This window comes from Mobula birostris, chromosome 24 (assembly GCF_030028105.1).
Source record: "Mobula birostris isolate sMobBir1 chromosome 24, sMobBir1.hap1, whole genome shotgun sequence".
Classification (NCBI taxonomy): Eukaryota; Metazoa; Chordata; class Chondrichthyes; order Myliobatiformes; family Myliobatidae; genus Mobula; species Mobula birostris.
Window position 1 is genome coordinate 3,021,523 of NC_092393.1, and position 27,492 is coordinate 3,049,014.

General features: G+C 43.6%; 1 protein-coding gene across 4 annotated transcripts in view; it reads left to right on the plus strand.

The window, feature by feature from the left end:
- mycbpap (mycbp associated protein) overlaps positions 1–27,492 on the plus strand; it is a 183,191-nt gene that overhangs the window by 38,366 nt on the left and 117,333 nt on the right. For 3 of the 4 annotated variants that reach the window (XM_072242039.1, XM_072242041.1, XM_072242042.1), the window contains exon 2: positions 16,212–16,339. In XM_072242039.1, coding sequence (XP_072098140.1) covers positions 16,212–16,339 — 128 coding nt within the window. The remainder of the gene's footprint in view (positions 1–16,211; positions 16,340–27,492) is intronic. The other variant, XM_072242040.1, reaches the window with a different exon arrangement.

The window sequence follows — 27,492 nt, forward strand, 5'->3', positions numbered from 1 at the left end:
TCAACATTACATCCCGACAAGCCTACTGACTCTCACAGCTATCTGGATACTATAAGCCTACTGACTCTCACAGCTATCTGGACTATTCCTCTTCTCACCCTGTCTCTTGCAAAAATGCCATCCCCTTCTCGCAATTCCTCTGTCTCCGCCGCATCTGCTCTCAGGATGAGGCTTTTCATTCCAGGACGAGGGAGATGTCCTCCTTTTTTAAAGAAAGGGGCTTCCCTTCATCCACCATCAACTCTGCTCTCAAACACATCTCCCCCATTTCACACACATCTGCTCTCACTCCATCCTTCCGCCACCCCACTAGGAATAGGGTTCCCCTGGTCCTCACCTACCACCCCACCAGCCTCCGGGTCTAACATATTATTCTCCGTAACTTCTGCCACCTCCAACGGGATCCCACCACTAAGCACATCTTTCCCTCCCCCCCCTTTGCTTTCCACAGGGATCGCTCCCTACGCGACTCCCTTGTCCATTCGTCCCCCCTATCCCTTCCCACTGATCTCCCTCCTGGCACTTATCCTTGTAAGCGGAACAAGTGCTACACATGCCCTTACACTTCCTCCCTTACCACCATTCAGGGCCCCAAACAGTCCTTCCAGGTGAGGTGACACTTCACCTGTGAGTCGGCTGGGGTGATATACTGCATCCGGTGTTCCCGATGTGGCCTTCTATATATTGGCGAGACCCGACGCAGACCGGGAGATCGTTTTGCTGAACACCTATGCTCTGTCCACCAGAGAAAGCAAAATCTCCCAGTGGCCACACATTTTAATTCCACATCCCATTCCCATTCTGACATGTCTATCCACGGCCTCCTCTACTTTCAAGATGAAGCCACACTCGGGTTGGAGGAACAACACCTTATATTCCGTCTGGGTAGCCTCCAACCTGATGGCATGAACATCGACTGCTCTAACTTCCGCTAATGCCCCACCTCCCCCTCGTACCCTATCCGTTATTTATTTATATACACACATTCTTTCTCTCTCTCTCCTTTTTCTCCCTCTGTCCCTCTGACTATACCCCTTGCCCATCCTCTGGGTTTTTTCCACCCCCCTCCCCCTTTTCCTTCTCCCTGGGCCTCCTGTCCCATGATCTTCTCATATCCCCTTTGCCAATCACCTGTCCAGCTCTTGGCTCCATCCCTCTCCCTCCTGTCTTCTCCTATCATTTTGGATCTCCCCCTCCCCCTCCCACTTTCAAATCTCTTACTAACTCTTCCTTCAGTTAGTCCTGACGAAGGGTCTTGGCCTGAAACGTCGATTGTACCTCTTCCTAGAGATGCTGCCTGGCCTGCTGCGTTCACCAGCAACTTGGATGTGTGTTGTTCCTATACTCAATGCTCTGATTTATAAAGGCCAGCATACCAAAAGCTTTCTTCACCAGCCTATCCACTTGAGATTCCACCTTCAGGGAACTATGCACCATTATTCATAGATCCCTCTGTTCTATTGCATTCTTCAATGCCCTACCATTTACCATGTATGTCCTATTTTGAGTTGTCCTACCAAAATGTAGCACCTCACATTTATCAGCATTAAACTCCATCTTTCATTCTCAAGATCATTCTCATGAACCTCCCCTAGACCCACCAATGACAGCCCAACCTTTCTAGGGAAATGGGCCTAAAACTGCACACAATACTGCAAATGTGGTCTAACCAATGCTTTATGAAGCCTTAGCATTATATCCTTGCTTTTACGTTCCGGCCCTCTCAATATGAATTCTAACGTTGCCTTTGCCTTTCTTGCCACTGACTCAACCTGCAAGTGAACATTTAGGGAATACTGCACAATAAGTCCCAAGTCCCTTTGCACCTATGATTTTTGAATTTGCCCCACATTTAGAAAATAGTTTACACCGTACACTTCTTTACACTGTATTCCACCTGCTACTTCTTTACCCATTCATCTGTCTACATTCTTCTGCAGATTCCCTGATTCCTCAACACTACCTGCTCCTCCAGCCATCTTGGTATTGTCCACAAACTTGGCAACAAAATGATCAATTTCATCATTCAGATCATTGGCATATAACATGAAAAGAAGCAGTCCCAACACTGAAACCCGTATAACTTCACTTGCTCTGGCAGCCAACCAAAAAAGGCCATCTTTATTCCCGATCTCTGCCTCCTGCCAGTCAGCCAATGCTAGTATCTTTCATGTGATACCGTATCTTGTTTAGCAGTCTCATGTAAGGCATCTTGTCAAAGACCTTCAGAAAACAACATCACCAGACTCCTATATCTATCCTGCCTGTTATTTCCTTAAATAATTGCAAGAGATTTAGCAGGCAAGATTCCCTCAAGGAAACGATGGTGACTTCAGCATATTTTATCATGTGCCTCCAGGTGCCCCAAAACCTCTTCTTTAATAATGGACTCCAAAATCTTAGCAGCCACTGGAGTCAGGCTAACTGCCCTATAATTTGCTGTCTTTTGCCTCCCTCAAAGAATGAAATGACATTTGCAATTTTTTAAATTAGATTAGATTATGAGAACACTCAGTCCTCTTGTATTGTCATTTAGAAATGCATACATGCATTAAGAAGTGATACAATGTTCCTCCAGAGTGATATCACAGAAAACAGGACAAACCAAAGACTAACACTGACAGAACCACATAATTATAACATACAGTTACGGCAGTGCAAAGCAATACCATAATTTGATAAAGAGCAGACCATGGGCACAGTAAAAAAAGTCTCAAGTCCCGATCGACTCCCGAGTCCCCGATAGCAGGCAGCAAAAGGGAGAAACTCTCTGCCATAACCTTCCAGGCATTGACAACTGCCGATGTATTGGAAGCACCCGACCACAGCCGACACTGAGTCCGTCCATCCGAAAACTTAGAGCCTCTGACCAGCCCCTCTGATACAGCCTCCCGAGCGCCATCCTCTGCCGAGCACCTTTGACCTCGCCCCAGCCGCCGAAACAAGCAAAGCCGAGGATTCGGGGCCTTCTGCTCCGGAGATTCCGGTTACCACACAGTAGCAGTGAAGTGGGCATTTCAGAATTTTCTCCAGATGTTCCTCCGTACTGTCACTTCTGTCTCCATCAAATCAGAATTGTGCACGGTACCCTACTTGACAGATTACAGATATCGTTCACCGGAGAGGCCGCACACGCTGCGTCGCGCCGCCATCTTCTCCTCCTCTTGAAGATTGAGTGATCTTCTGATTCTCTGGAACCATTCCAGAATTGAGTGATTCTTGGAAGATCATTACTAATGTCTCCACAACCTCTTCAGCTACCTCTTTCATAATCATGGGGTGTGGTCCATCTGGCCCTGGTTGCATATCTACCTTCTCAAGTACCTTCTCCTTAGTAATAGTGACGACAGTCACTTCTGCCCCCTGACACACTATTTTCTGCCATACTGCTGGTGACTTCCACAGTGAAAACTGATGTGAAGTACTTATAGTGTTCATCTGTCTTTTCTTCATCCCTTGTTACTACATAAGAACATTAGAAATAGGAGCAGGAGTAGGCCAACCGGCCCATCGAGCCTGCTCCACCATTCAATAAGATCATGGCTGATCTGTCCGTAAACTCAGCTCCATCTACCTGCCTTTTTCCCCATAACCCTTAATTCCCCTACTATGTATCTATCTAACTGTATCTTAAATATATTTAGTGAAGAAGCCTCAGCTGCTTCCCTGGCCAGAGAATTCCACAGATTCACCAATATCTGGGAAAAACAGTTTCTCCTCATCTCCGTCCTAAATCTTCTCCCCTGAATCTTGAGGCAATGTCCCCTAGTTCTAGTCTCACCTACCAATGGAAACAACTTTCCTACTTCTATCTTATCTATCCCTTTCAAAATCTTGTGTGTTTCTATAAAATCCCCTCTCATTCTTCTGAATTCCATAGAATATAGTCCCAGGTGACTCAATCTCTCCTCATAGATTAACCCCTTCATCCATGGAATCAACCTGGTGAATCTCCTCTGCACTGCCTCCAAAGCCAGTTTATCCTTCCTCAAGCATGGAGACCAGAACTGCACACAGTACTCTAGGTACGGCGTCACCAGTACCCTGTATAGTTGCAGCATGATCTCCCTGCTCTTGAATTCAATCCCTCTAGCAATGAAGGCCAACATTCCGTTTGCCTTCTTAATAACCTGTTGCACCTGCAAGCCAACTTTTTGCGATTCATGAACAAGCACTCTCAAGTCCCTCTGCACAACAGCATGCTGCAATCTTTCACCATTTAAATAATAATCTGCTCTTCTATTATTCCTTCCAAAGTGGATGATCTCGCGTTTACCAACGTTGCATTCCATCCGCCAGACCTTGGCCCACTCACTTAACCTATCTATATCCCTCTGCAGACTCTCCACATCCTCTGTACAATTTGCTTTTCCACTCAGTTTAGTATCATCAGCAAATTTTGCTACTCTACACTCAGTCCCCTCTTCCAAATCATCAATGTAAATGGTAAACAGCTGCGGGCCCAGTACCGACCCCTGCGGCATCCCACTCACCACTGACTGCCAGCTGGAGAAACACCCATTTATACCAACTCTCTGCCTTCTATTGGTTAATCAATCCACTATCCATGCCAATACACTTCCTCCAGCTCCTTGCATCTGTATCTTATTTATAGGTCTCTTGTGCGGCACCTTATCAAACGCCTTCTGGAAATCCAAGTATACGACATCCACCTGTTCCCCTCTGTCCACTGCACTCATTATGTCCTCAAAGAACTCCAATGAGTTTATCAAACAGGACCTGCCCTTTCTGAATCAATGCTGCGTCTGTCTAATGGAACCACTCCTTTCTAAATGTTTCGCTATTTCTTCCTTAATGACAGCTTCAAGCATTTTCCCGACTACAGATGTTAAGCTAACTGACCTATAGTTGCCCGTCTTTTACCTACATCTGTTTTTAAAAAGTAGCGTGACATTTGCTGACTTTGAATCTGCTGGGACCTGCCCAGAGTCTAGAGAATTTTGGTAAATGATTACCAACGTGTCTACTATATCCTCCGCCAATTCCTTCAGCACCCTGGGATGCATCCCATCAGGACCAGGGGACTTATCTACCTTCAGGCCCTCTAGTTTGTTCATCACTATCTCTTTAGTGACAGTGATTTTATCGAGGTCCTCACCTCCCATTTAGTCCATAACATCATTCTTTGGCATCTTAGACGTGTCCTCCACTATGAAGACCAACACAAAATAGTCATTCAATGCCTCAGCCATTTCCTTATCACCCAGTATCAATTTCCCCTTCTTGTTTTCCAAGGGACCTATGTTGACTTTCGCCAACCTCTTCTGCTTTATATATTCATAAAAACTTTTGCTATCTGTTTTTATATTTTGTGCTAATTTACTTTCATACTCTATCTTCCCTTTCCTTATTTCTTGTTTAGTTGTTCTTTGTTGCTTTTTAAAGTTTTCCCAATCATCCAGTCTCCCACTACTCTTTGCGACTTTGTACACGAGCTTTTAATTTGTTACTATCTTTTATTTCCTTAGTTATCCAAGGCTGGCTCTCCCCACACTTACTGTCCTTACTTTTGACTGGAATATACAGACATCCCACCTCTCCCGGAAGTTCCGGGAGTCTCCTGCAAATTAATAGTGGCTCCCTGATGCCCGCAAATTATATACAGTGTCCCGGAAATTGATTTTTTTGAAAGCGAGCGTGAGAGAATGAGTGAGCAAGCGAGTGCAAGAGCAAGAAAGCAAGCACGAGAGAGTGAGCGCGAGTGACAGCAACCATGAGAGAGAGAGCACGAGAGCGAGAGAGAGAAAGCAAGCACGAGAGAGTGAGAAAGCAAGCGAGAGAGAGCGAGAGCAAAAGCGCGAAAGCAAGCACGAGAGAGCGCGAGTGAGAGCGACCACGAGCGAAAGAGCGAGAGAGAGAGTTCCAAAAAAAGTCAGAGCGGCAGAGTGTTCCAAACAGAAATATGAAACGTACGTCACCCCAGACTACACTAAGGTGTGCCCCTGCCTAATAGGGGTCAAAATAATGACAGTGTTGCTCACTGCACTGTTTGCAACAGTGACTTTTCTATTGCCCATGGTGGGTTAAGACTGTAAAAGACATGTTGAGGTGAGTTTAACAGGTGTCATCCGTTCATTAGCATAGCTAACGTTATTTAAACTAGCTGGTTAGCTGCTAAGGAGCTACTCTATTGCAAACATCCCACCTCTCCCGGGAGTCTCCTGCAAATTAATGGTGCTACCTCCCTGAAATGAGTTTTTGCAGGGTGGGATGTCTGAATATACTTTTGTTGAGCACTGTGAAAAATCCCTTTGAAAGTATTCCACTGTTCCTCAACTGTCCTACCAAATAGCCTTGCTCCCAATCCTCATCCCATTGTAGTCTCCCTTGTTCAAGCATAATACACTAGTTTTAGATCTAACTATTTCATCCTTCATCTGTAAGCGAAATTCAAACATACTATGGTCACTCTTTCCAAGAGGATCCCTGTCTACAAGATCGTTAATCTTACCTGTCTCATTGCACAGGACTAGATCTAAGATAGCATTTTCCTTTGTAGGTTCATTAACACGCTGCTCAAGAAAGCCATCACAGATGCATTCTATGAAGTCCTCCTCAAGACTTCCTTGACCAACCTGATTCACCCAATCTATGTGGAAGTTAAAATCCCCCATGACAACTGCCGTTCTGTTCTTACAAGCCTCAGTTTTTTCTTGGTTAATCATATCTGCCACTGCAATATTTTTATTAGGTGGCCTATAGACAACTCCCACCAGTGATTTTTTTCCCTTTACTATTCTTAATCTCTACCCAGATGGACTCAACATTCTGCTCCGTCGATCTTACATCGTCGCTCACAATCGCCCTGATCTCATCCCTAATCAAGAGCACCATCCCACCTCCTCTGCCTTTCTGCCTATCTTTCTGTATTACCTGATACCCTTGGATATTTAATTCCCAGTCATCTCCACCTTGCAACCAGGTTTCTGTAATGGCCACTAAATCACATGCCTTGGTACTGATCTGTGCCACAAGTTCACTAACCTTGTTTCTAATACTACGGGCATTTAGATAAAGTGCCCTTATACATCTCCATAAACATGAGGAAATCTGCTGATGCTGGAATTTCAAGCAACACCCATAAAAATTGCTGGTGAACACAGCAAGCCAGGCAGCATCTATAGGAAGAGGTACAGTCGACGTTTCGGGCCGAGACTCTTCGTCAGGACTAACTGAAAGAACAGATAGTAAGAGATTTGGAAGTGGGAGGGGGAGGGGGAGATCCGAAATGATAGGAGAAGACAGGAGGGGGAGAGATGGAGCTAAGAGCTGGAAAGTTGATTGGCAAAAGGGATATAAAAGGATCATGGGACGGGAGGCCTAGGGAGAAAGAAAGGGGGAGGGGGGAGCCCAGAGGATGGGCAAGGAGTTATAGTGAGAGGGACAGAGGGGGAAAAAAGAAAGAGAGGAAAAATAGTAATAATAATAATAAATAAATAAGGGATGGGGTACGAAGGGGGGTGGGGCATTAGCGGAAGTTAGAGAAGTCAATGTTCATGCCATCATGTTGGAGGCTACCCAGACGGAATATAAGGTGTCGTTCCTCCAACCTGAGTGTGTTTTCATCTTGACAGTAGAGGAGGCCGTGGATAGACATATCAGAATGAGAATGGGACGAGGAATTAAAATGTGTGGACACTAGGAGATCCTGCTTTCTCTGTAGGTGTAGGTGTTCAACGAAACGGTCTCCCAGTCTGCGTCGGGTCTCGCCAATATATAGAAGACTGCATTCGGAACACCGGGCGCAGTATATCACCCCAGCCGACTCACAGGTGAAGTGTCGCCTCACCTGGAAGGACTGTCTGGGGCCCTGAATGGTGGTGAGGGAGGAAATGTAAGGGCATGTGTAGCACTTGTTCTGTTTACAAGGATAAGTGCCAGGAGGGAGATCAGTGGGGAGGGATGGGGGGCACGAATGGACAAGGGAGTCGCATAGGGAGTGATCCCTGCGGAAAGCGGTGGGGGGGGGTGGGAGGGAAAGATGTGCTTAGTGGTGGGATCCCGTTGGAGGTGGCAGAAGTTACGGAGAATTATATGTTGGACCCGGAGGCTGGTGGGGTGGTAGGTGAGGACAAGGGGAACCCTATTCCTAGTGGGGTGGCAGGAGGATGGGGTGAGAGCAGATGTGCGTGAAATGGGAGAGATGTGTTTGAGAGCAGAGTTGATGGTGGAGGAAGGGAAGCCCCTTTCTTTAAAAAAGGAGGACATCTCCTTCGTCCTGGAATGAAAAGCCTCATCCTGAGAGCAGATGCGGCGGAGACGGAGGAATTGCAAGAAGGGGATGGCATTTTTGCAAGAGACAGGGTGAGAAGAAGAATAGTCCAAATAGCTGTGAGAGTCAGTAGGCTTATAGTAGACATCAGTAGATAAGCTGTCTCCAAAGATAGAGACAGAAAGATCAAGAAAGGAGAGGGAGGTGTCGGAAATGGACCAGGTAAACTTGAGGGCAGGGTGAAAGTTGGAGGCAAAGTTAATGAAGTCAATGAGCTCAGCATGCGTGCAGGAAGCAGCGCCAATGCAGTCGTCGATGTAGCGAAGGAAAAGTGTAGGCTTGGAACACGGATTGTTCTACAAAGCCAACAAAAAGGCAGGCATAACTGGGACCCATACGGGTGCCCATGGCTACACCTTTAGTTTGGAGGAAGTGGGAGGAGCCAAAGCAGAAATTATTAAGAGTAAGGACTAATTCCGCTAGACGGAGCAGAGTGGTGGTAGAGGGGAACTGGTTAGGTCTGGAATCCAAAAAGAAACTGAGAGCTTTGAGACCTTCCTGGTGGGGGATGGAAGTATATAGGGACTGGACATCCATGGTGAAAATGAAGCGGTGGGGGCCAGGGAACTTAAAATCTTCGAAAAAATTCAGAGCGTGAAAAGTGTCATGAACATAGGTAGGAAGGGATTGAACAAGGGGAATAAAACAGTGTGGAGGTATGCAGAAATGAGTTCGGTGGGGCAGGAGCAAGCTGAGACAATGGGTCTACCTGGGCAGGCAGGTTTGTGCATCTTGGGTAGGAGGTAGAAACGGGAAGTGCGGGGTGTGTGAACTATAAGGTTGGTAGCAGTGGATGGGAGATCCCCTGAGTGGATAAAGTTGGTGATGGTGTGGGAGACAATGGCCTGGTGCTCCTTAGTGGGGTCATAATCGAGGGGTAAATAAGAGGAGGTATCTGCGAGTTGTCACTGTGCCTCGGCAAGGTAGAGGTCAGAATGCCAGACTACAGCAGCACCCCCCTTATCGGCGGGTTTAATAGTAAGGTTAGGATTAGTGCGGAGGGAGTGGAGAGCAGAGCATTCGGAAGGAGTGAGGTTGGAATGGGGACAAGGTGCAGTGAAGTCGAGAGGGTTGATGTCCTGTCAGCAGTTAGCGATAAAGAGATCCAGAGCAGGGTGTCCATGAAGAGGAGGAGGGTTGATCCTCTCATATCCCTTTTCATATCCGTCCCATGATCCTCTCATATCCCTTTTGTCAATCAACTTTCCAGCTCTTAGCTCCATCCCTCCCCCTCCTGTCTTCTCCTATCATTTCGGATCGCCCCTCCCCCTTTCAAATTTCTTACTATCTCTTCTTTCAGTTAGTCCTGATGAAGGGTCTTGGCCCGAAACGTTGACTGTACCTCTTCCTATAGATGCTGCCTGGCCTGCTGCGTTCACCGGCAATTTTTATGTGTGTTGCTTACACATCTCTATCATCATTTTCCAGCAGTCGATGTCCACTCTAGACTCACTTTTTACTCTTTATATATCAGAAAATACTTGGTTTCATCTCATATTTCAGAGCAGCCGCTCCGAAATGATATCGGTATTTGTTAAGTAGGTACCGTGCACAATCCTGATTTGATGGAGACAGACGTGAGGAGCACAGAGGAAGATCTGGAGAAACTTCTGAAATGCCTGCTTCGCTGTCGCTGCTACTGTGCGATCGAGAATCTCCGGAGGGGAAGACCCCAAATCCTCGGTTTTGCCTATTGCCTGTTGCCGGGGCTGGGGTCGAAGCACTCAGCAGAGATGGTGCTCGTTGCTCGGTGTCGGAGGGCTGGCCGGAGGCTTTAAGTTTTCAGACGGACTCAAGAGTCGGCTGTGGTCGGGTGCTTCCAGGATGCTGCATCGGCAAGTTTGCGGCGCTGGAAGCTCACGGCAGGGAGAGTTTTTTTCTTCCTTCTACCATCTGCGTGAGATGATGGGACTTTCAAGAGACTTTGAGACTTTTTTTTTTACCGTGCCCATGGTCTGTTCTTCATCAAATTACGGTATTGCTTCGCACTGTTGTAACTATATGTTATAATTATGTGGTTTTTGTCAGTTTTTCAGTTGGTTTGTCTTGTGTTTCTGTGATATCATTCTGGAGGAACATTGTGTCATTTCTTGAGATTATGAAGACACGCAGTCCTCACGCATTAAGAAATGATACAATATTTCCTCCGGTGTGACATCACAAAACACAGGACAGACCAAGACTGAAAAAACTAACAAAACCACATAATTATAACATATAGTTACAACAGTGCAACAATACTATAACTCGATGAAGAACAGTCCGTGAGCACAGTAAAAAGTTCAAAGTCTCTCGAATGTCCCACATCTCACGCAGACGGGAGAAGGAAGAAAAACTCTCACTGCCATGCCCGACCACAGTCCGACTCTGAGTCATCCGAAAACTTCGAGCCTCTGATCAGCTCTCCGACACCGAGTACCAAGCATCATCTCTATCCAAACGATTCGACCTCAATCTCGGTCGCCAACAGCAGGCAAAGCCGGGGGTTTTGAGACCTTCCCTCCGGAAGATTCCCGATCGCGCAGTAACAACAGCAACGAACTGGCGTTTCAGAAATTTCTCCAGACGTTTCTCTGTGCTTTCACGTCTGTCTCCATCAAGTCAGATTTGTCCACGGCCCCTATTTAACGGATACGATATCATTTTTCACCAGAGGGCTGCACACTTGCAGCGCGCTGTTATCTCTCTTCCCGCCATTTAGTAATGCATGCATTACTAAATGACAATAAAAGAGGACTGCGTGTCCTCATAATCTAATCTAATCTAATATTAATGGCTACCTTACTTTCATATTTATTTATTTATTGTTTATTTATTGAGATACAGCACAAAATAGGCCCCTCAAGCCACACCATTCAGCAATCTCTGATTTAATCCTCATCTAATCGAGGAACAGTTTACAATGACCAGTACATCTCTGGATTATGTGAGGAAACTGAAGTACCTGGAGGAAACCCATGCAGTCACGGGGAGAACGTACAAACCCCTTGTAGGCGGCAGCGGGAATTGAACCCAGGTCACTAACCACTATGTTACAGTGCCAGTATCTTTTCAAAATACTGATCAACTGAGAGATCTGACACCTGACCTGGTTCAATGTCTAGCACTAAATTAATTATGGCCTCTCCTCTAGTTTATCTATCCACATATTTTGTTAGGAATCCTTCCTGGACACACCTAAGAAATTCCACCCTGTCTAAATCTTTTGTACTAAGGGGGTGCCAGCAAAATAAGGGAAGTTGAAGTCACCCATGACAATAACCCAAGTTACTTTTGCACCTCTCCAAAATCTGCCTCCTGGTCTGTTCCTAAGTGACTCTTTTGTTATAGAATGCTCACAATAGGGTAATTGCTGCCTTCCAAAGATGTACAGGTTATTGACTTGTGGGCATTCTACGAGGGGTGATTAATAAGTTTGTGGCCTAAGGTAGAAGGAGTCAATTTAACTTTATTAACTTCAAACGTTCTGCATAATCACTCAAAGAGTTGAACTGCATGTGCATGTAACAAGAGCTGTATAACTCATCTCCTTCTACCTTAGGCCACGAACTTATCAATCACCCCTCGTATGTTGGCACATGAAGTGTGGCTTATGGGCTGCCCTGCAAATGCTCACCGATTTGATTTGATGTAAATGACACACTTCAATAGGTTTCAATAGGTACATTTAATGTCAGAGTAATGTATACAATATACATCCTGAAATTCTTTTTCTTCACAACCATCCACAAAATTAGAGGGCCCCAAAGAATGAATGACAGTTAAATCTTCGAACCCCAAAGCCCACACCAGCTCCCCCCACCCATGCATAAGCAGCAGCAAAGCAACGACCACCCCCCACCATCAAAAAAGCATCGACACCCCCACCAAGCACTCAAGCGTGCAGCAAAGCATCAATAAAGACACAGACTTGCAGTACTCCAAAGACTACTTGCTCACCTCGTAATTTGACATACCACAGGCTCTCTCTCCTTAATAAGCGACAGGGGAGTCATAACAACTCGCTGATTTATTTTCACTATACATTTCAATTTACTTATGACAAATAAATCTAATCTTCCAGTTTCTGACTTCCATACACAATGAATCAGTTCTAGAATTAATAATCAGAGACAGAACTAGTAGTCATCGGGCATTTATTAGAGAAAGCCAACATGTATTTGTTAAAGGCAAATTATGTCTACTCTGCCTGATAATTTTTTGGATAAATCAGTGGAGAAGATTGATGAGGGAAATATTGAAGTTACTTACTGTATGTGGACACCCATATGGCATTTGATAAAATCTCACCTTAAAGAAATGTCATGAAGATTTATTTACCTAGTACAATGTAGAATAAGGCTCTTTGACCAATTGAGTCCATGTTAGCTCCCAACAGAACAATCCCATTGACTGCTATAAATTACCCCTTAGTGTAGGAAAGTGGCAAAAAGATCAATGGGGTGTTGACCAGTATGTGAAAGAGAACATTCTGTATTGCAATAGTACACACAAACTGGAGGACACACAACCGTGTGTTGACGGATAGGTGAAAGAGAACATTCTGTATTGCAATGGTACACACAAACTGGAGGACTCCCATAGCCCTCCTCCTGTTTCTCTACTCCATAACTTATTTTCTCTTACCTACTGATCATCTCCCTTTCGATCCTTTGCCCTTTTACTAAGGAGGAGTTTACAGCAGAATGTGTAATCAAGCAATCTGATAAAGGCTATGGAACGAAAGGGGCAGTAGCAGCATGGAGAGAGAACTAAGAAATAGAACTGTAATGAAAAGTTGTTTCTCAAACTGGGCAGTGTGTATTATGGAACTTCACAGGGGTGTGTGGTTAAAGAAACAAGGATAGAGTCATTGAATCAGAATACTATAGCACATAAACTAGCCCTTTGGCCCATCTAGTCCATGCCTAACTATATTTCTGCTTAGTCCCATTGGCCTGTACCTGCATACCTCTCCCATATATATACTTACCCAAAATTCTGTTAAATGTGGAAATTGAATCTGTATCCACCCTTTCCACTGGAAACTCATTCCATACTCTCACCACTCTCTAAGTGAAGAAGTTCCCTTTAAATGTGGGGTGACACATAGCATAGTGGTTAGCACAGCGCTTTACAGTACCATTAGGAGTTTGTATTTTCTCCTTGTGACCGCATGGGTTTCCTCCCACATTTCAAGGACGTACCAGTTGATAGGTTATTTGGTCGCTGTAAATTTTCCAGTGATTAGGCTTGGATTAAATTGGAGAATTGCTGGGTAACACCGGGAGAGCCTACTTTGCACTGTATGTCAATAAATAAATAAATATTTTTGTAAAGACATTTCACCTTTCACCCTTAACCCATGACGTCTAGTTCTAGTCTTAACCAACCTCAGTAGAAAAAAGCCTGCTTGCAATCACCCTATTGTATTGCCCTGCTTCATATTTTTATTGTTATGCTGTATGTATTTCATTTCGGCCATTCTGCAAGAGCTGCTTGTTTTCAGCTTGTTTGGGTTACTGTTGAAGATCAGGGATGATGTGGAATGTGTGCCATTCAATCAGCGGGAGGTTTACTTAGTGAGGGACAATGAGGTTGGGCTTGGGTTTCTTTTGTTTGGCGGGAGATGGAGAGAGAAGATGCTGGGGAGAACCAGTGGTAGCATACGATCCGGTGGGAGACCTGTTTGTTCGAGATGGATTGCCAGCGACGTTCAGAAGGTGGGTGGGTGTTCACGCTGACCGAGGGCCCAGTGTGTGAGTGACATAGAAGTTCAAGATGAGCTCTAACTTGTACAAGTTTGACTGTTTAATTAGAATGGGTCCTTTTTGTTATTCTTTACTAACCCTTTAGTTAAGTTAAAATTCATAAATATTATTCCTTTAATCATATGCAGTGTAGTGTCCGTTATTTTGTGACACCAATTTGTAGCAGGGTAGAAAACTACACAGCATCTGCACAAACAGGGGATGGGGGGGCCTCACTAGTTTGACAGGTCGGAGGTTCACTTCCCTAGGCTTGGGCAGCCAAGGAAACCAGGGTGTTTCACTATCTATACCCATGTTAATTTTGTACACCCCAATCAAATCTCCTCTCAATCTTCTACATTCTAGGGAATAAAGTCCTCACCCATTCAACCTTTCTTGACAGCTCAGTTCCTCAACTGGCAACATCCTTGAGAGAGTGGTGTTATTTGTGGAGCAGAGTATTAGCATAGCTATTAGAACTGCGGCAGCCAGTGACCTGCGTTCAATTCTGACCTCTTGTCTTGTTCATGTGAAGGTGGCACATTCCCCCCGCCACCCCGTGGGCCTTCCCTGGGTGCTCCAGCTTCCTCCCACATCCCAAAGATGGCCGGGAAGAGAACAGCTCAGGAACAGGCCCTGTGGCTCACAATGTTATGTCGAACCAATTACACATTGTCCATATACTTCCATTTTACTCCCATTCATGTGCTTATAGAAATGTCTCATCAAAGTCCCTTATGTATCTGCTTTTGCCACCACCCCAGATAGTGCCTTACAGGTGCCCACCACTCTTTGTGTAACATCTCCTTTGAACTTAACCTCTCTCATCTTAAATCCATGTCCTCTGGTATTAAACATTTCAACTCCTAGAAAATGATACTGTCTGTCTAATCTATCTATCCCTTTCATCATCTTCTAAACCTCTACCAGATCTCTCCCCACCTCTCCAATTTCTCGTATAGTACATGCCCTCTAATCTTGGTAAACCTCTTCTGTACACTCTCCAAAGCCTTGACATCCTTCCTATTTCCTTGGTTTTATAAATTGATACAGAGTACAAGAGCAAGGAAGTCACGGTGAATCTTTATAGAGCACGGTTCAGTCACAAGGCTTTGGAGAGGATGAGAAATCTTTATACTGGAGAAGCCAAGTTAGTCCAGAAACAGAGAAGGTTATGAGGAGATCTGGTAAAGCTTTATTTAAATCATAGAGGCTATAGAGTAAACTTGGCAAGCTGGTACCATTGGCAGAAGAGATGTCGAATTAAGATGACTGGCAGAAAAGCCAAGAGTAATGAGGAGGATAATAGTTGTTTTAAACTGAGCCTTGACTGCATTGCACGAAGCAGTCTCCGAGTGGAGGCATTGAAAAGGAAACTGAATAACTACTTGAAAACAACTCACACAAAACACCAGAGCAACTCAGCAGATGGACAGTATTTCAAAGGTACATTTAATGTCAGAGAAATGTATACAATATACATCCTGAAATGCTTTTTCTTTGCAACCAGTAACAAAAACAGATGAGTGCCCCAAAGAATGGATGACAGTTAAATGTTAGAACCTCAAAGTCCCCTCCCTCGTGCGCATAAGCGGTAACAAGCAACGATCCCCCCTCCCCCCACCAGCAAAAAAAGCATCGGCACCCACCACCGAGCACTCAAGCGTGCAGCAAAAGCTAGAGCAAAGACACAAACTTGCAGTACTCCAAAGACTATGCATTTCACCTGGTATTTGACATACCACAGGCTCTCTCTCTCCCTAATAAGGGAGAAAGAGATGTCTCCATTTCACAGCGAGAGGGGAGACATAAGAAACAACTTGCTGGTTTACGATGTTAAAATCTATGGGTAGAAATGAATAATGGACATGTTGGACTGAGACCCTTCATCAGTCTTAAACTGTCATGAAACATAGAGTTGGTGCAGACCTGATAGGCTAAAAAGCCTCATCTCTTACTGTAACCATTCTGTAAATCTCTGATGCTTGTCATGGGTGTCATGAAATGATTTAACAGAACTGTATCAGAACCATGCATTACCTGATCTGGGACTCCAGTCGGACAGAATAAAGGGACTTTTACTTGGCACTTAACTGTGCTATATCTGAAATTTCATTCATGTCTTAAGAATGAAAATCAAAGTGTATTTTATAGGATAATATTGTTATAACTTGTTAATTTGTGATTAGTAGAAAAGAAGAAAGAGAAAAAGGAAGTTGAAGAGATTATTCCAATTACAGAGGAACCAGAAAAGGATGATGTATTAACTGGAGAAGACATCTTGGCCCTGGCAATAAAACCAGAGGACCTGCATAAGGTACTGTTCTACTGTTGGATAATGTATTTTGTGTTGTAGTTTCCTGTGTTTTATGAGGAAGGACAAAAGGCTGCAAAGCAAGTTACCATCGGCAGTAGATAGTGGTCATACTCTCACGTCTTTGTCAGTGGTTTGTGAGGAAGGTGACATACATTTCACATGCCAAATTTCCTTAGCCTTCTGAGCAAGTAGAGGTGCTGGTGTGCTTTCTTGGCAGTGGCGTCCACATGGATGCACCAGTATAAGCTATAGGTGATGTTTATGCCCAGGAACTTGAAGCTCTGAACCATCTCCACTTCAGTACCATTGAAACATGCAGGGACATGTGGACCATCCTGCTTCCAGAATTCAATGACAAGCACTACTGTTTGCTGACACTGAGGGAAGAATTGTTTTCATGACACAGTGACACTGGGCTGTTTATCGCCTTCCTGTACTCCATCACATTATTATTTGAGATCCAGCCTACTATGGTGGTGTCACCTACAAACTTGTAGATGGAGCTAGAACAGACCCTGGTCACACAGTCACAAGTGGATAGAGAAAAAAGTATGGTCTGAGAACATAGCCTTGTGGGCACCAGTGTTGAGGACAATTGTGGCTGAGGTGTTGCTATTTATTCTTTTTTTCTGGCGCATGCGTGCGTGTGCGTCTGTGCGCGTGCGATGTTGGCGGGGCGATGTCTTTTTCATGCCTTTACAAGGCGCGGAGCGAGAGAGAGACTGTGTAGTGCGCCACTCCTCAGACATTTCGCAGCATTTTTCTCTTTATTTTACAAGGTCAAGTTGCGATCTCGACACTCAGCCTGGCACGGATGGAAAGCGTACTCGGGAGCAGACCCGACTGGGTTCGAACCCAGGAACCTCCGTTCCAGAGTCCGGCACTGATGTCATTGCACCACCAGCCGGCCCGTTGCTGTTTATTCTTACTGATTGCGGTCTGTTGGTCAGGCGGTCAAGGATCTAGTTGCAAACTGAGGTGCTGAGTCTTAGGTCTAGGAGTTTGGAGCTCTTGAATTCAAATTCTCTTTCAATAAAGGTTTTTATACTTGCAGGCTTATTGTTCATAAGACCATAAGATATAACAGCAGAATTAGGCCATCGAGTCATTTCATCATGGCTGATCCATTTCCAACTCAGCCCCAATCTCCTACCTTCTCTCCATACCCTTTCATGCCCTAACTAATTGAGAATCTATCTGCTTTAAATATATCCAATGACTTTGTCTCCACAGCCCCCTATCCCTATGGCAATGAATTCCTCCTCATCTCTGTTCTAAATGGACGTCCCTCCATTCTGAGGCTGTGTCCTCTCCATATCCACTATATCGAGATCTTTCAACATTCAATAGGTTTCAATAAGATGCCCCTTCATTCTTATAAATTCCAGTGAGTACAGGCCCTGAGCCATCAAATGCTCTTCATATGATAAACAGTTCAATCCCAGAATCATTTTCGCGAACCTCCTTTGACCCCTCTTCAATGTCAGCACAAGTTTTCTGAGATTAGGGGCCCAAAATTGCTCACAGTTCTCTAAGTGAGGCCTCACCAGTGCCTCAACATTACATTCTTGTTTTTATATTCCAGTCCTTTCAAAATGAATGTTAACATTGCATTTGCCTTCCCCACCCCAACTCAATGTGCAAATTAACCTTTAGGAAATCCTGCACGAGGATACCCAAGCCTCTTTGCACTTCAGATTTTTGAATATTCTCTCCATTTATATCTTCTACCAAAGTACGTGACCATACACTTCCTGACACTGTATTCCATCTGCCACTTCTTTGTGCTTTCTCCTTGTCCAAGTTCTTCTGCAGCCTCTCGGTATCCTCAACACTACCTGCCCCTCCACTTATCTTCGTATCATCTGCAAAGTTGTGCACAAAGCCATCAATTCCATCATTCAAATTATTGATTAAATACTCTAAAATGAAGTGGTCCCAACACAGACCCCCGTGGAACATGACTAGTCACCGGCAGCCAACCAGAAAAGGCTTCCTTTATTCCCACTCTTCACTCCCTGCCAATCAGCCAATGCTCAATCCGTGCTAGTATTCTGTAATATCATGGCTCTTAACTTGTCCAGCAGCCTCATGTGTGGCACCTTGTCAAAGGCCTTCAGAAAACTCAAGTACACAGCATCCACCAATTCTCCTTTGTCTATCCTCCTTACTATCTCTTCAGTTTCAACAGATCTGTCAGGCAACATTTTCCTTTAAGGAAACCATACTGACTACAGCTTATTTTATCATGCACCCTGAAACCACAACATTAATAATTGACTCCATCATCTTCCCAACCACTGAGGTCAGACTAACTGGCCTATAGTTTCCACCTGGCTATCTCTCCTCTTGAAGAGTGGAGTGACATTTGAAATTTGCCAGTTCTCAGGAACCATGCCAGAATATATTGATTCTTGAAAGATCATTACTTAGGACTCCACAATCTCTTCAGTCACCTTTTTCAGAATTCTGGTGTGCAGACCATATAGTGAAGGTGACTTAACTACCTTCAGACCTTTCAGTTTTCCAGGCACCTTCTCCCTCGTAATGGCAACTTCACTCACTTCTCTCCCCTGACACTCTTAAACTTCCAGCATACTGTTAGTATCTCCTGTAGTGAAGACTGATGCAAATTGCTTATTCATTTCATTTGCCATTTTCTTGTCCCTCATTACTACCTCTCCAGACAATATACATAACTTGCTGGAGGAACGCAGCAGACCTGGCAGCACCTGCAGAAAAGAATAAACAGTCAGCATTTCGGGCTGAGACCCTTCATCGGGAATGTTAAAGAGATGAGAAATCAGAGTAAGAAGGTGAGGGGATGAATGAAGAAGTACAAGGTGGTAGGTGGTAGGTGAAGACTGGAAGGGGGTGGGGTGAAGTAAGGAGCTGGGAAGTTGATGGGTGAAACAGTTACAGGGCTAGAGAAGGGGGAGTCTGATCGGGTAGAGTAGAAGACCATGGAAGAAAAGGAGGAGAGGCGCCAGAGGGAGATAATGGGTAGGTAAGGAGATGAGGTGAGGGAGGGAAATGGGAACAGTGACGGGGGAGGGGGGCAGAAATCGATGTGCATGCCATGAGGTTGGAGGCTAGCCAAACAGAATATAGGGTGTTGCTCCCCCAACCTAAGTCTGGCTTCCATTACAGCAGTAGAGGAAGCCATGGACTGACATGTTGGAATGGGAAGTGGAATTTCAATTATATTTTTATAGGCAACACCTTGTATTCCTTTTGGGTAGCCTCTAACCTGATGGCATGAACATCAATTTCTTGAACTTCTGGTAATTTCTCCATTCCTCTACTCCCGTTTCCCTCTCTCACTTTACCTACCCATCACCTTCACCCCTCCCCCTCCCAATTTCACCTATCACCTGCAACCTCATACTTCTTCCCCTACCTCCGCCTTCTTACCATGACTTCAACTTTTTCTCCATTCCTGGTGAAAGGTATCGGCCCAAAATGTCAACTGTCCTCTTTTCCATAGATGCTGCCTGGCCTACTGAGTTGCCCCAGCATTTTGTGTGTGTTGCTTGGATTTCTAGCATTGGCATATTTTCTCGTGTTTGTGGTTCTACTACCTCTCTAGCATCATTTTCCAGTGGTCCAATATTTATTCTTGACCCTCTTTTACACTTCATATATATAAAGAAACTTTCAGTATCCTCTTTAATATTATTGGCTCACCTAGCTTTGTATTCCATCTTTTCCTACTTTATAACTTTTTAGTTGCCTTCTGTTGGTTTTTAAAAGCTTCCCAATCCTCTAACTTCCAAATAAATTTTGCTCTACTATATACTCTTTCTTTGGCATTTTTGTTGGCTTTGACTTATCAGCCATATTTGTGTTATCTTGCTTTTAGAATACTACTTTTTCTTTGGGATGTATCTATCCTCTGCCTCCCGAATTGCTCCCAGGATTTCCAGGCATTGCCACTCTGCCATCATTGATGCTAGTGTCGCATTCCAATCAATTTTGAATGTAACAATCAATTCAATGAATGTAACAAAATGTTATCCAGAAATATATGGCAAGGTAAAAGGCCTAGAGTTCGTCTCAAAACTTTGCAGTTAGCCAAGAAAAAGGTGGGGATGGGGGCCTACCTTCTCTTAGAGATTATTATTTTGCAGCACAGTTGAGAGCTGTGATATGCTGGTGCAACCCATCATATGATGCTCAATGGAAAAACATTGAGGAGAGGATACTTCTCATCCCCATACAGGTTGATAACAACCTTCAAAGGTACATAAATACTATTGATAATCCATCAGTGAAATGGACTCTTAAAATGTGGAAAACTATTATAAAAGAATATAAACTAGGAGATATTGCAATTCTTAAATGGTATGCATATGACTCGGATTTTACGCCAAATAAACTGGATGCTAGATTTAAGGACTGGACAGCTAAAGGAAGGAGGAGAAGATGGCGGCACGACGCAGCGCGTGCAGCCTCGCCGGTGAAATGATATCGTATTTGTAAGTAGGATGCCGTGCACAATTCTGATTTGATGGAGACAGACGTGAGAAGCACGGAGGAACATCTGGAGAAACTTCTGAAATGCCCGGTTTGCTGCCGCTGCTACTGTGCCTTCGAGAATCTCCGGAGGGGAAGCCCCAAATCCTCAGCTTTGCCTGTTGCTGGCAGCCAGGGCCGGGGTCGAAGCGCTCGCAGAGATGGTGCTCGGTGCTCAGTGTCGGAGGGCTGGTCAGAGGCTCGAAGTTTTCGGACGGACTCAAGAGTCAGCTGTGGTCGGGTGCCTCCAGGATGCTGCATCAGCAAGTTTGCGGCGCTGGAAGCTCATGGCAGGAAGAGTTTTTTTCCTTCTACCGTCTGCGTGAGATGTTGGGACTTTCAAGAGACTTTGAGACTTTTTTTTTACTGTACCCATGGTCTGTTCTTCTATCAAATTACAGTATTGCTTGCACTGTTGTAACTGTATGTTATAATTATGTGGTTTTTGTCAGTTTTTCAGTCTTGGTCTGTCTTGTGTTTCTGTGATATCACACTGGAGGAACATTGTATCATTTCTTAATGCATGCATTACTAAATGACAATAAAAGAGGACTGCGTGTCCTCATAACCTAATCTAATCTAATAACAGTTCTTTGCAATATAATGAAAGAAGGAACACTGTTCAGTTTCGAAATGCTTAAAGAGAAACACTTATTAGAAAAACAAGACTTTTATCGGTACCTACAGATGCGACAGTATGTTAATAGGAGGGTTAAAGATGTAACCAAGTCAAGTACATGTTTGATAGAGCTATTTAGAAAAGCATATAATTCAGACAACGGTAGTAAAATAATTTCAAGCGTGTATAAGGGTTTGTCAAATCTTAAAGCACATTTGACTTCATACTTCATACAAAATGGGAGAAGGAAGGAGGGATAATCATATCTGAGGAAGAATGGACAATAATATGGAGGTATTAATGGAAGTATACCAGTTCACAGAAATGGAGGGAGTTCGGGTGGAAAAACTTGATAAGATATTTTATTATACCCTCTCAGAAATCCCATTATGATAGTAACCTTCCTGTTTGCTGGAGAAATTGTGGAAGTCAAAATACAAACCATTATCATATTTTCTGGGATTGCCCAGTTATCAAAGACTATTGGAGTGGATACACAACGCCCTACAAGACATCTTTAAATGTGAAATACCCTTAGAAAGTAAGATCACATATTTTGGGTATGTACCTCAAGAATGGTTGAAAAGAGATAAATATTTAATAAATATACTGCTGGTGGCTGGTAAACAGACCCTTACCAGGAAATGGTTATCACAGGAGAGCCCAACTTTAAGTGCATGGATGGAAATTACAATGGACATTTACAAAATGGAGAAGATAACAGCATCTGTTAATCATAAGTTGGAACAATTTTATTCACACTGGGAAAAATGGTTCAACTGCATAACACCTCATAGGACTGATTTTATTCTCACAAGTCAATGAACATGTTGTAAAAAAAAGATCACTCCCTACTTGTACATAGTTTTCTCCTCTTGCTTGTTCTTTCTTTTCTCGCTTTTCTATAGGTGTATACCTCAGATAAATACTATGTGGCGATTTGTGGCAAATATGATTATATGATATATGTACAATATCTGAAATACATCTTATGGAAATGTTTGTTTGATGATGAACTTCAATAAAAAATAAATTACAAAAAAAAAGTAAGTGTTTACAAGCTGTGATACTTGCCAAAGGGGGTGTTACTAAGTACTGACCATGCAGGGTGCCCAAACTTTTGCTTCGGGCCCTTTTCCTTTTTTGTTATTTTGAAACTGTAAAAGATGGAAATAAAAAAGTAATCTTGCTTAAAATATTAAAGAAATGTGTCATCTTTAACTTTATGCCTTTTGGAAATCAGGTCATCTTTTACTCGCTCAGTTATTCACAGTAACAGAAATTTTGACCGAGGTGCCCAAACTTTTGCATACCGCTGTATTTAAAGACTCCTTACCCCTGGAATCATCTTTGTAGATCTTGCCTGCTTCATTGGTTTGTAACCTTTTCCCTGTTTTACATTGCAATTCATTCCCTCGACTGCAATTTTGCCCTAACATCAGCCTCTCCTTACTAGCTGTCTCACTATGCACTGCTACTGTTTGTAAACCAACTACCCCATTTTCAACCCTATCACTCCAGTTCCCATCCTCCTGCCAAATTAGTTTAAACGCTCCTGAACATCTCTAGCTGTAATCAATGACTTGTATACAAGGAAATCCTGATCCTTTGAACATCAACATTTCCCAGTTTCTCACCATAAAAAAAAAATTACTTATTTTTTATAGCAAAGTATACATTCTCATGTTATTCCTCATTATATTCCATCTTGCCTTGCCATTGTTCTTCTCTTTACTTTGTTTTCTAAGGCTCTTGAAGCTCTTTGAATCCTCTCCATAGCTCAGAGCACCGCCTAGCTTGGTATGATCTGCAAACTTGGGTATAGACTTATCAACTCATTGATTCAGATTGAGAATAGTCTTCTATCCCTGGTACCATATGCTCAATCGTGTTTAGTAATGCCTTCCTCTTGTGTGTCCCTTAGCAAAGCCCTTTGTGTCAAATCTATCACCTCAGCTGTCTTTCATCCATCTATTATGCTGGCCACAGCCTAAAACATTATTAATATGATTTCCCATTCCTAAATCCATTTCAGCTGCGGTAGTCATATTGTTGCCATTTGTTTAGTAATGAATTTCAGCATTTACTATACAACTAGTAACTGACTGATTTGTCAGATGGTGTCACGTAGCAAGGATAATCTGTTGAAGAACCATTAACTTTCAGAAGTTTAGTGTTAAGGCACATTCTTTCATCCACATGACTTTAAATCGTTCTATCAGATCCCTTCATCGTCTTCTCTGTTCCTAGATTAACTAACTCAGCTTTTCTTGTCTAATGACATATTTGAAAACGACTTAACCCCTGGAATCACCTTAGTAGATCTTGCCTGCTTCCATGGTTTGTAACTGAACCTCTGAACGCATGAGTACTGTAGTCCGATGACTGGAGATGCTGTGATCTTGCTTTTGGAATGGAGACAATAAAAACTAAATACTGTAAATCAGAATAAAAAGGTGGGGGGAGGGGGAGGAGTGCAAGCTGTTAGGGGATAGGTAAATCCAGGTGAGGGGGAGGATAGGTGGATGGGGGGAGGGAGGTGAAGTGGAATGATGTGAGAAGCTGCCACATGATAGATGAAATAGATAAAGGGCTGGGAAAGAAGGAATCTGATAGGAGAGGCAGTGGAACAAAAGGAAGGAGGTAGAGAACCAGTAGGAAGTGATGAGCAGGTCATGAGGGTGGGGTAGGAGAAGAGAAGGAGTGAAATAGTCACCAGAATGAGGAAAAAGAAAGGGTGGGAGGAGGCACAGAGGAAAGTTAAAGAAATTGATGTTCACGCCATCAGGTTGGAGAATGCCAAGATGAAATCTGGAAGAGCATTCTGGTCTAGTTGGTTGATGTGTTACTGCAAGAACCTTCTCAGAGTGCCTGAGACGGGAGCATAGATGCTATCATCTAAAACTAGGACAGCTGACTACGCCAGGCAAAGGATTGTCTCACGGAACAATCTCCTGAAGAAAATCATTGAGTGCTGTGATACATCCAAAGTGTCTTCAGCAGTGGAATTCAGACCACTGACTTCAGGGGAATCATATTTCAGATGTATAAGTTCATGGTCATACGCACATTGACCATTGCTATGCCATGCACTTAGCGTGTACAGCAGCAGACATGTTCCCTACCCCAGTGAACAGTTGTAGCCCCAGTGGATTTCTTTTCAGGATACCAAATAGAGTAGTGGCTCAATATCCTCCTTATCTCCTGCCTCTCAGTTAATTTCAGATTCCGTGAGGCTCTGTTGGTACACTTTTGCCACTGTCAGAAGGTCCTGATTCAGTTTACACAGTTCAGATGTAGGGTTTATCACCCCTTGAATCAATGGGAAGACCACAGACGGGCAAATCCTACATCACTGCTGCATTATCTTCTGATCCCAGCTTGATTTGGATCTGAAATCTTGGCTGACAGCTTAGTAACAAGGAAGTGGTGAGCTGTAGGAAGTGCTGCTCTAAGATTAAAACATATCTGTTCTTTCAGGTGGGCATAAAAGATCCAAAAGAACACCAGGAACATTATCTGTAGAACCTAGCCCAATGCTTATCCCTCAATCTAGATTTCAAAAGCAGTTTTTCTGATTGTTATCACATTGCAATTTGTCAGGATTTGTGCAAATTAGCTGTGTTGTTTTCAACATGAAAACAATAACTATATTGCAGTGAGAATGAACCACGTTTGAAGGTTCTGGTCATGAAAGGAGGTACTGCAATACAAATCTTTCATTTAAATCTTAATCATTTGTTTGACTGTTAGTAAGGATCTAGACTAATTGCACTGTTCCAGATAACTGAGGAATATCACTTGAAAACATACTAATAGAGGTACTTTTCCACTTCCCTCTAAGCTGTGTGGGTGCACAGCCGGGCAGTAACTGAAATGTTCCTGCACCATAGTGCACAACACAGCAAGAATTTTCTTTTATATAATGTTAATATAATTTTGAACTTGTGCTAATATAATTTCGAAATTGTGCCTCTATAAATCTTTGTTAAATTGTTAAATACCCTGTAATTATGTATTCATGAATATAATCTATAAATTTCTAAATAATGAATGTACTACATCTTTGATACATTTTAGAGCTTCAAATTATTTATGTTGTCAGTGTTTCAAGTTGTAACAATAAATACAGAATGGAAGTTGGCAGCTTATTATTAATAAACCACTGCCCACTGAGGGAGTTAAGACTAGTTCAAAGGTCCAATTTAACGTCAGAGAAGTGTATACAATGTACATCCTGAAATGCTTTCTCTTCACAAACATCCACAAAAACAGAGTGCCCCAAAGAATGAACGACAGTTATGTTAGAACCCCAAAGTACCCCCCCCAGCTCCCCTCCCTCCCGTGTGTAAACAGCGGCAAGCAACAATCCCCAATCCCCAATCCCCCCCCACTGGCCAAAAAAAAGCATCAGCACCACCACCGGGCACTCAAGTGTGAGCAAAGCAATAGCAAAGACACAGACTTGCAGTTACCCCAAAGACTTCACGTTTCACCCGGTGTACGACATACCACAGGCTCTCTCTCCCTCCCTAATAAGGGAGAAGGAGGTGTCTCTGTTTTCCCTGCGAGCGGGGAGACATAACCAACAACTCGCTGGTTTGCAATGTTAAAAGTCCGTTATGTTGCTTCTTTCGAGCTCTGTGCCTGAGGATCTCAAAGGTCCCGAGTCTCCAGGCACACAGCCATAGATATTTCGATTCCCCCGATGACACACTGGTCTCCTGCTGTGACACCAACCCTTGATCCACCTGTCTCTAGAGCCCTGAGATCCTAGGCTTCCAAATCCAAGCCGTACTTTTAGTGCGAGCGCTTGGCGTGCCAAACAATGGCCAGTTGTGAAACCCGGAGAGCAGGTCCCATTCCTGCAAAGAACTGAAGTCAGTGTGTAGAAACATAGAAAATAGGTGCAGGAGTAGGCCATTCGGCCCTTTGAGCCTGCACCGCCATTCAGTATGACCATGGCTGATCATCCAACTCAGAACCCTGTACCAGCCTTCCCTGCATACCCCCTGATCCCTTTAGCCACAAGGGCCGTATCTAACTCCCTCTTAAATATAGCCAATGAACTGGCCTCAACTGTTTCCTGTGGCAGAGAATTCCACAGATTCACCACTCTCTGTGTGAAAGAAGTTTTTCCTCATCTCGGTCCTAAAAGGCTTCCGTTTTATCCTTAAACTGTGACCCCTCGTTCTGGACTTCCCCAACATCAGGAACAATCTTCCTTCATCTAGCCTGTCCAATCCCTTTAGAATTTTATACATTTCAATCAGATCCCCCCTCAATCTTCTAAATTCCAGAGAGTATAAGCCTAGTTCATCCAGTCTTTCATCATATGAAAGTCCTGCTATCCCAGGAATCAATCTGGTGAACCTTCTTTGTACTCCCTCTATGGTAACTCCAGGTCAGGGAGTTTTCCCTGAAAGGGAAAAAGAAAGATTAAAGATGGAAATAGAGCTGTTTCTGAAGATGCAAGCAAAGGGGTTGCCGTTTGGCGCCGTCATTACTCCACTCCACCTCCAGAATTCAATTAAGATGTTGATTGATATGTTGAACTATACACTTAGAATCAAAGAATTTGAAGAACTGGTAATTCTTGTTGACATTGTTGGTTCTAGTGCTGACTGTGAATGTGGCTTCGGTTTTATGAATACAATGAAACATAAATCCAAAGAACACACTGGAGGTGGAACCGCCTCGAGTTAGTGGGGGTGTGTGCCCCCTTGGACCTTAGGATTAGGTTTGAGGGTAGGACAGCTGGATGTGTATGTCGGGCTGGGAGAGATAAGGTGGATGATCTAATGAGAATTAATACATATCTTTCATCTGGATGTGAAATTTAATCTGGACAGTGTTTGTAGATGATAAGTTTGTACTAAAGACAAATGAGAAAAGTTGATGGAATGTGAAAGATTTTCTTGTACTGTATTTCATTATACTCTTCAATTAATAAATAAAATAAAAAATAAGATTTTTCAGTTTCATTCTGAATATTCATAATATGCATATTACAAAAACA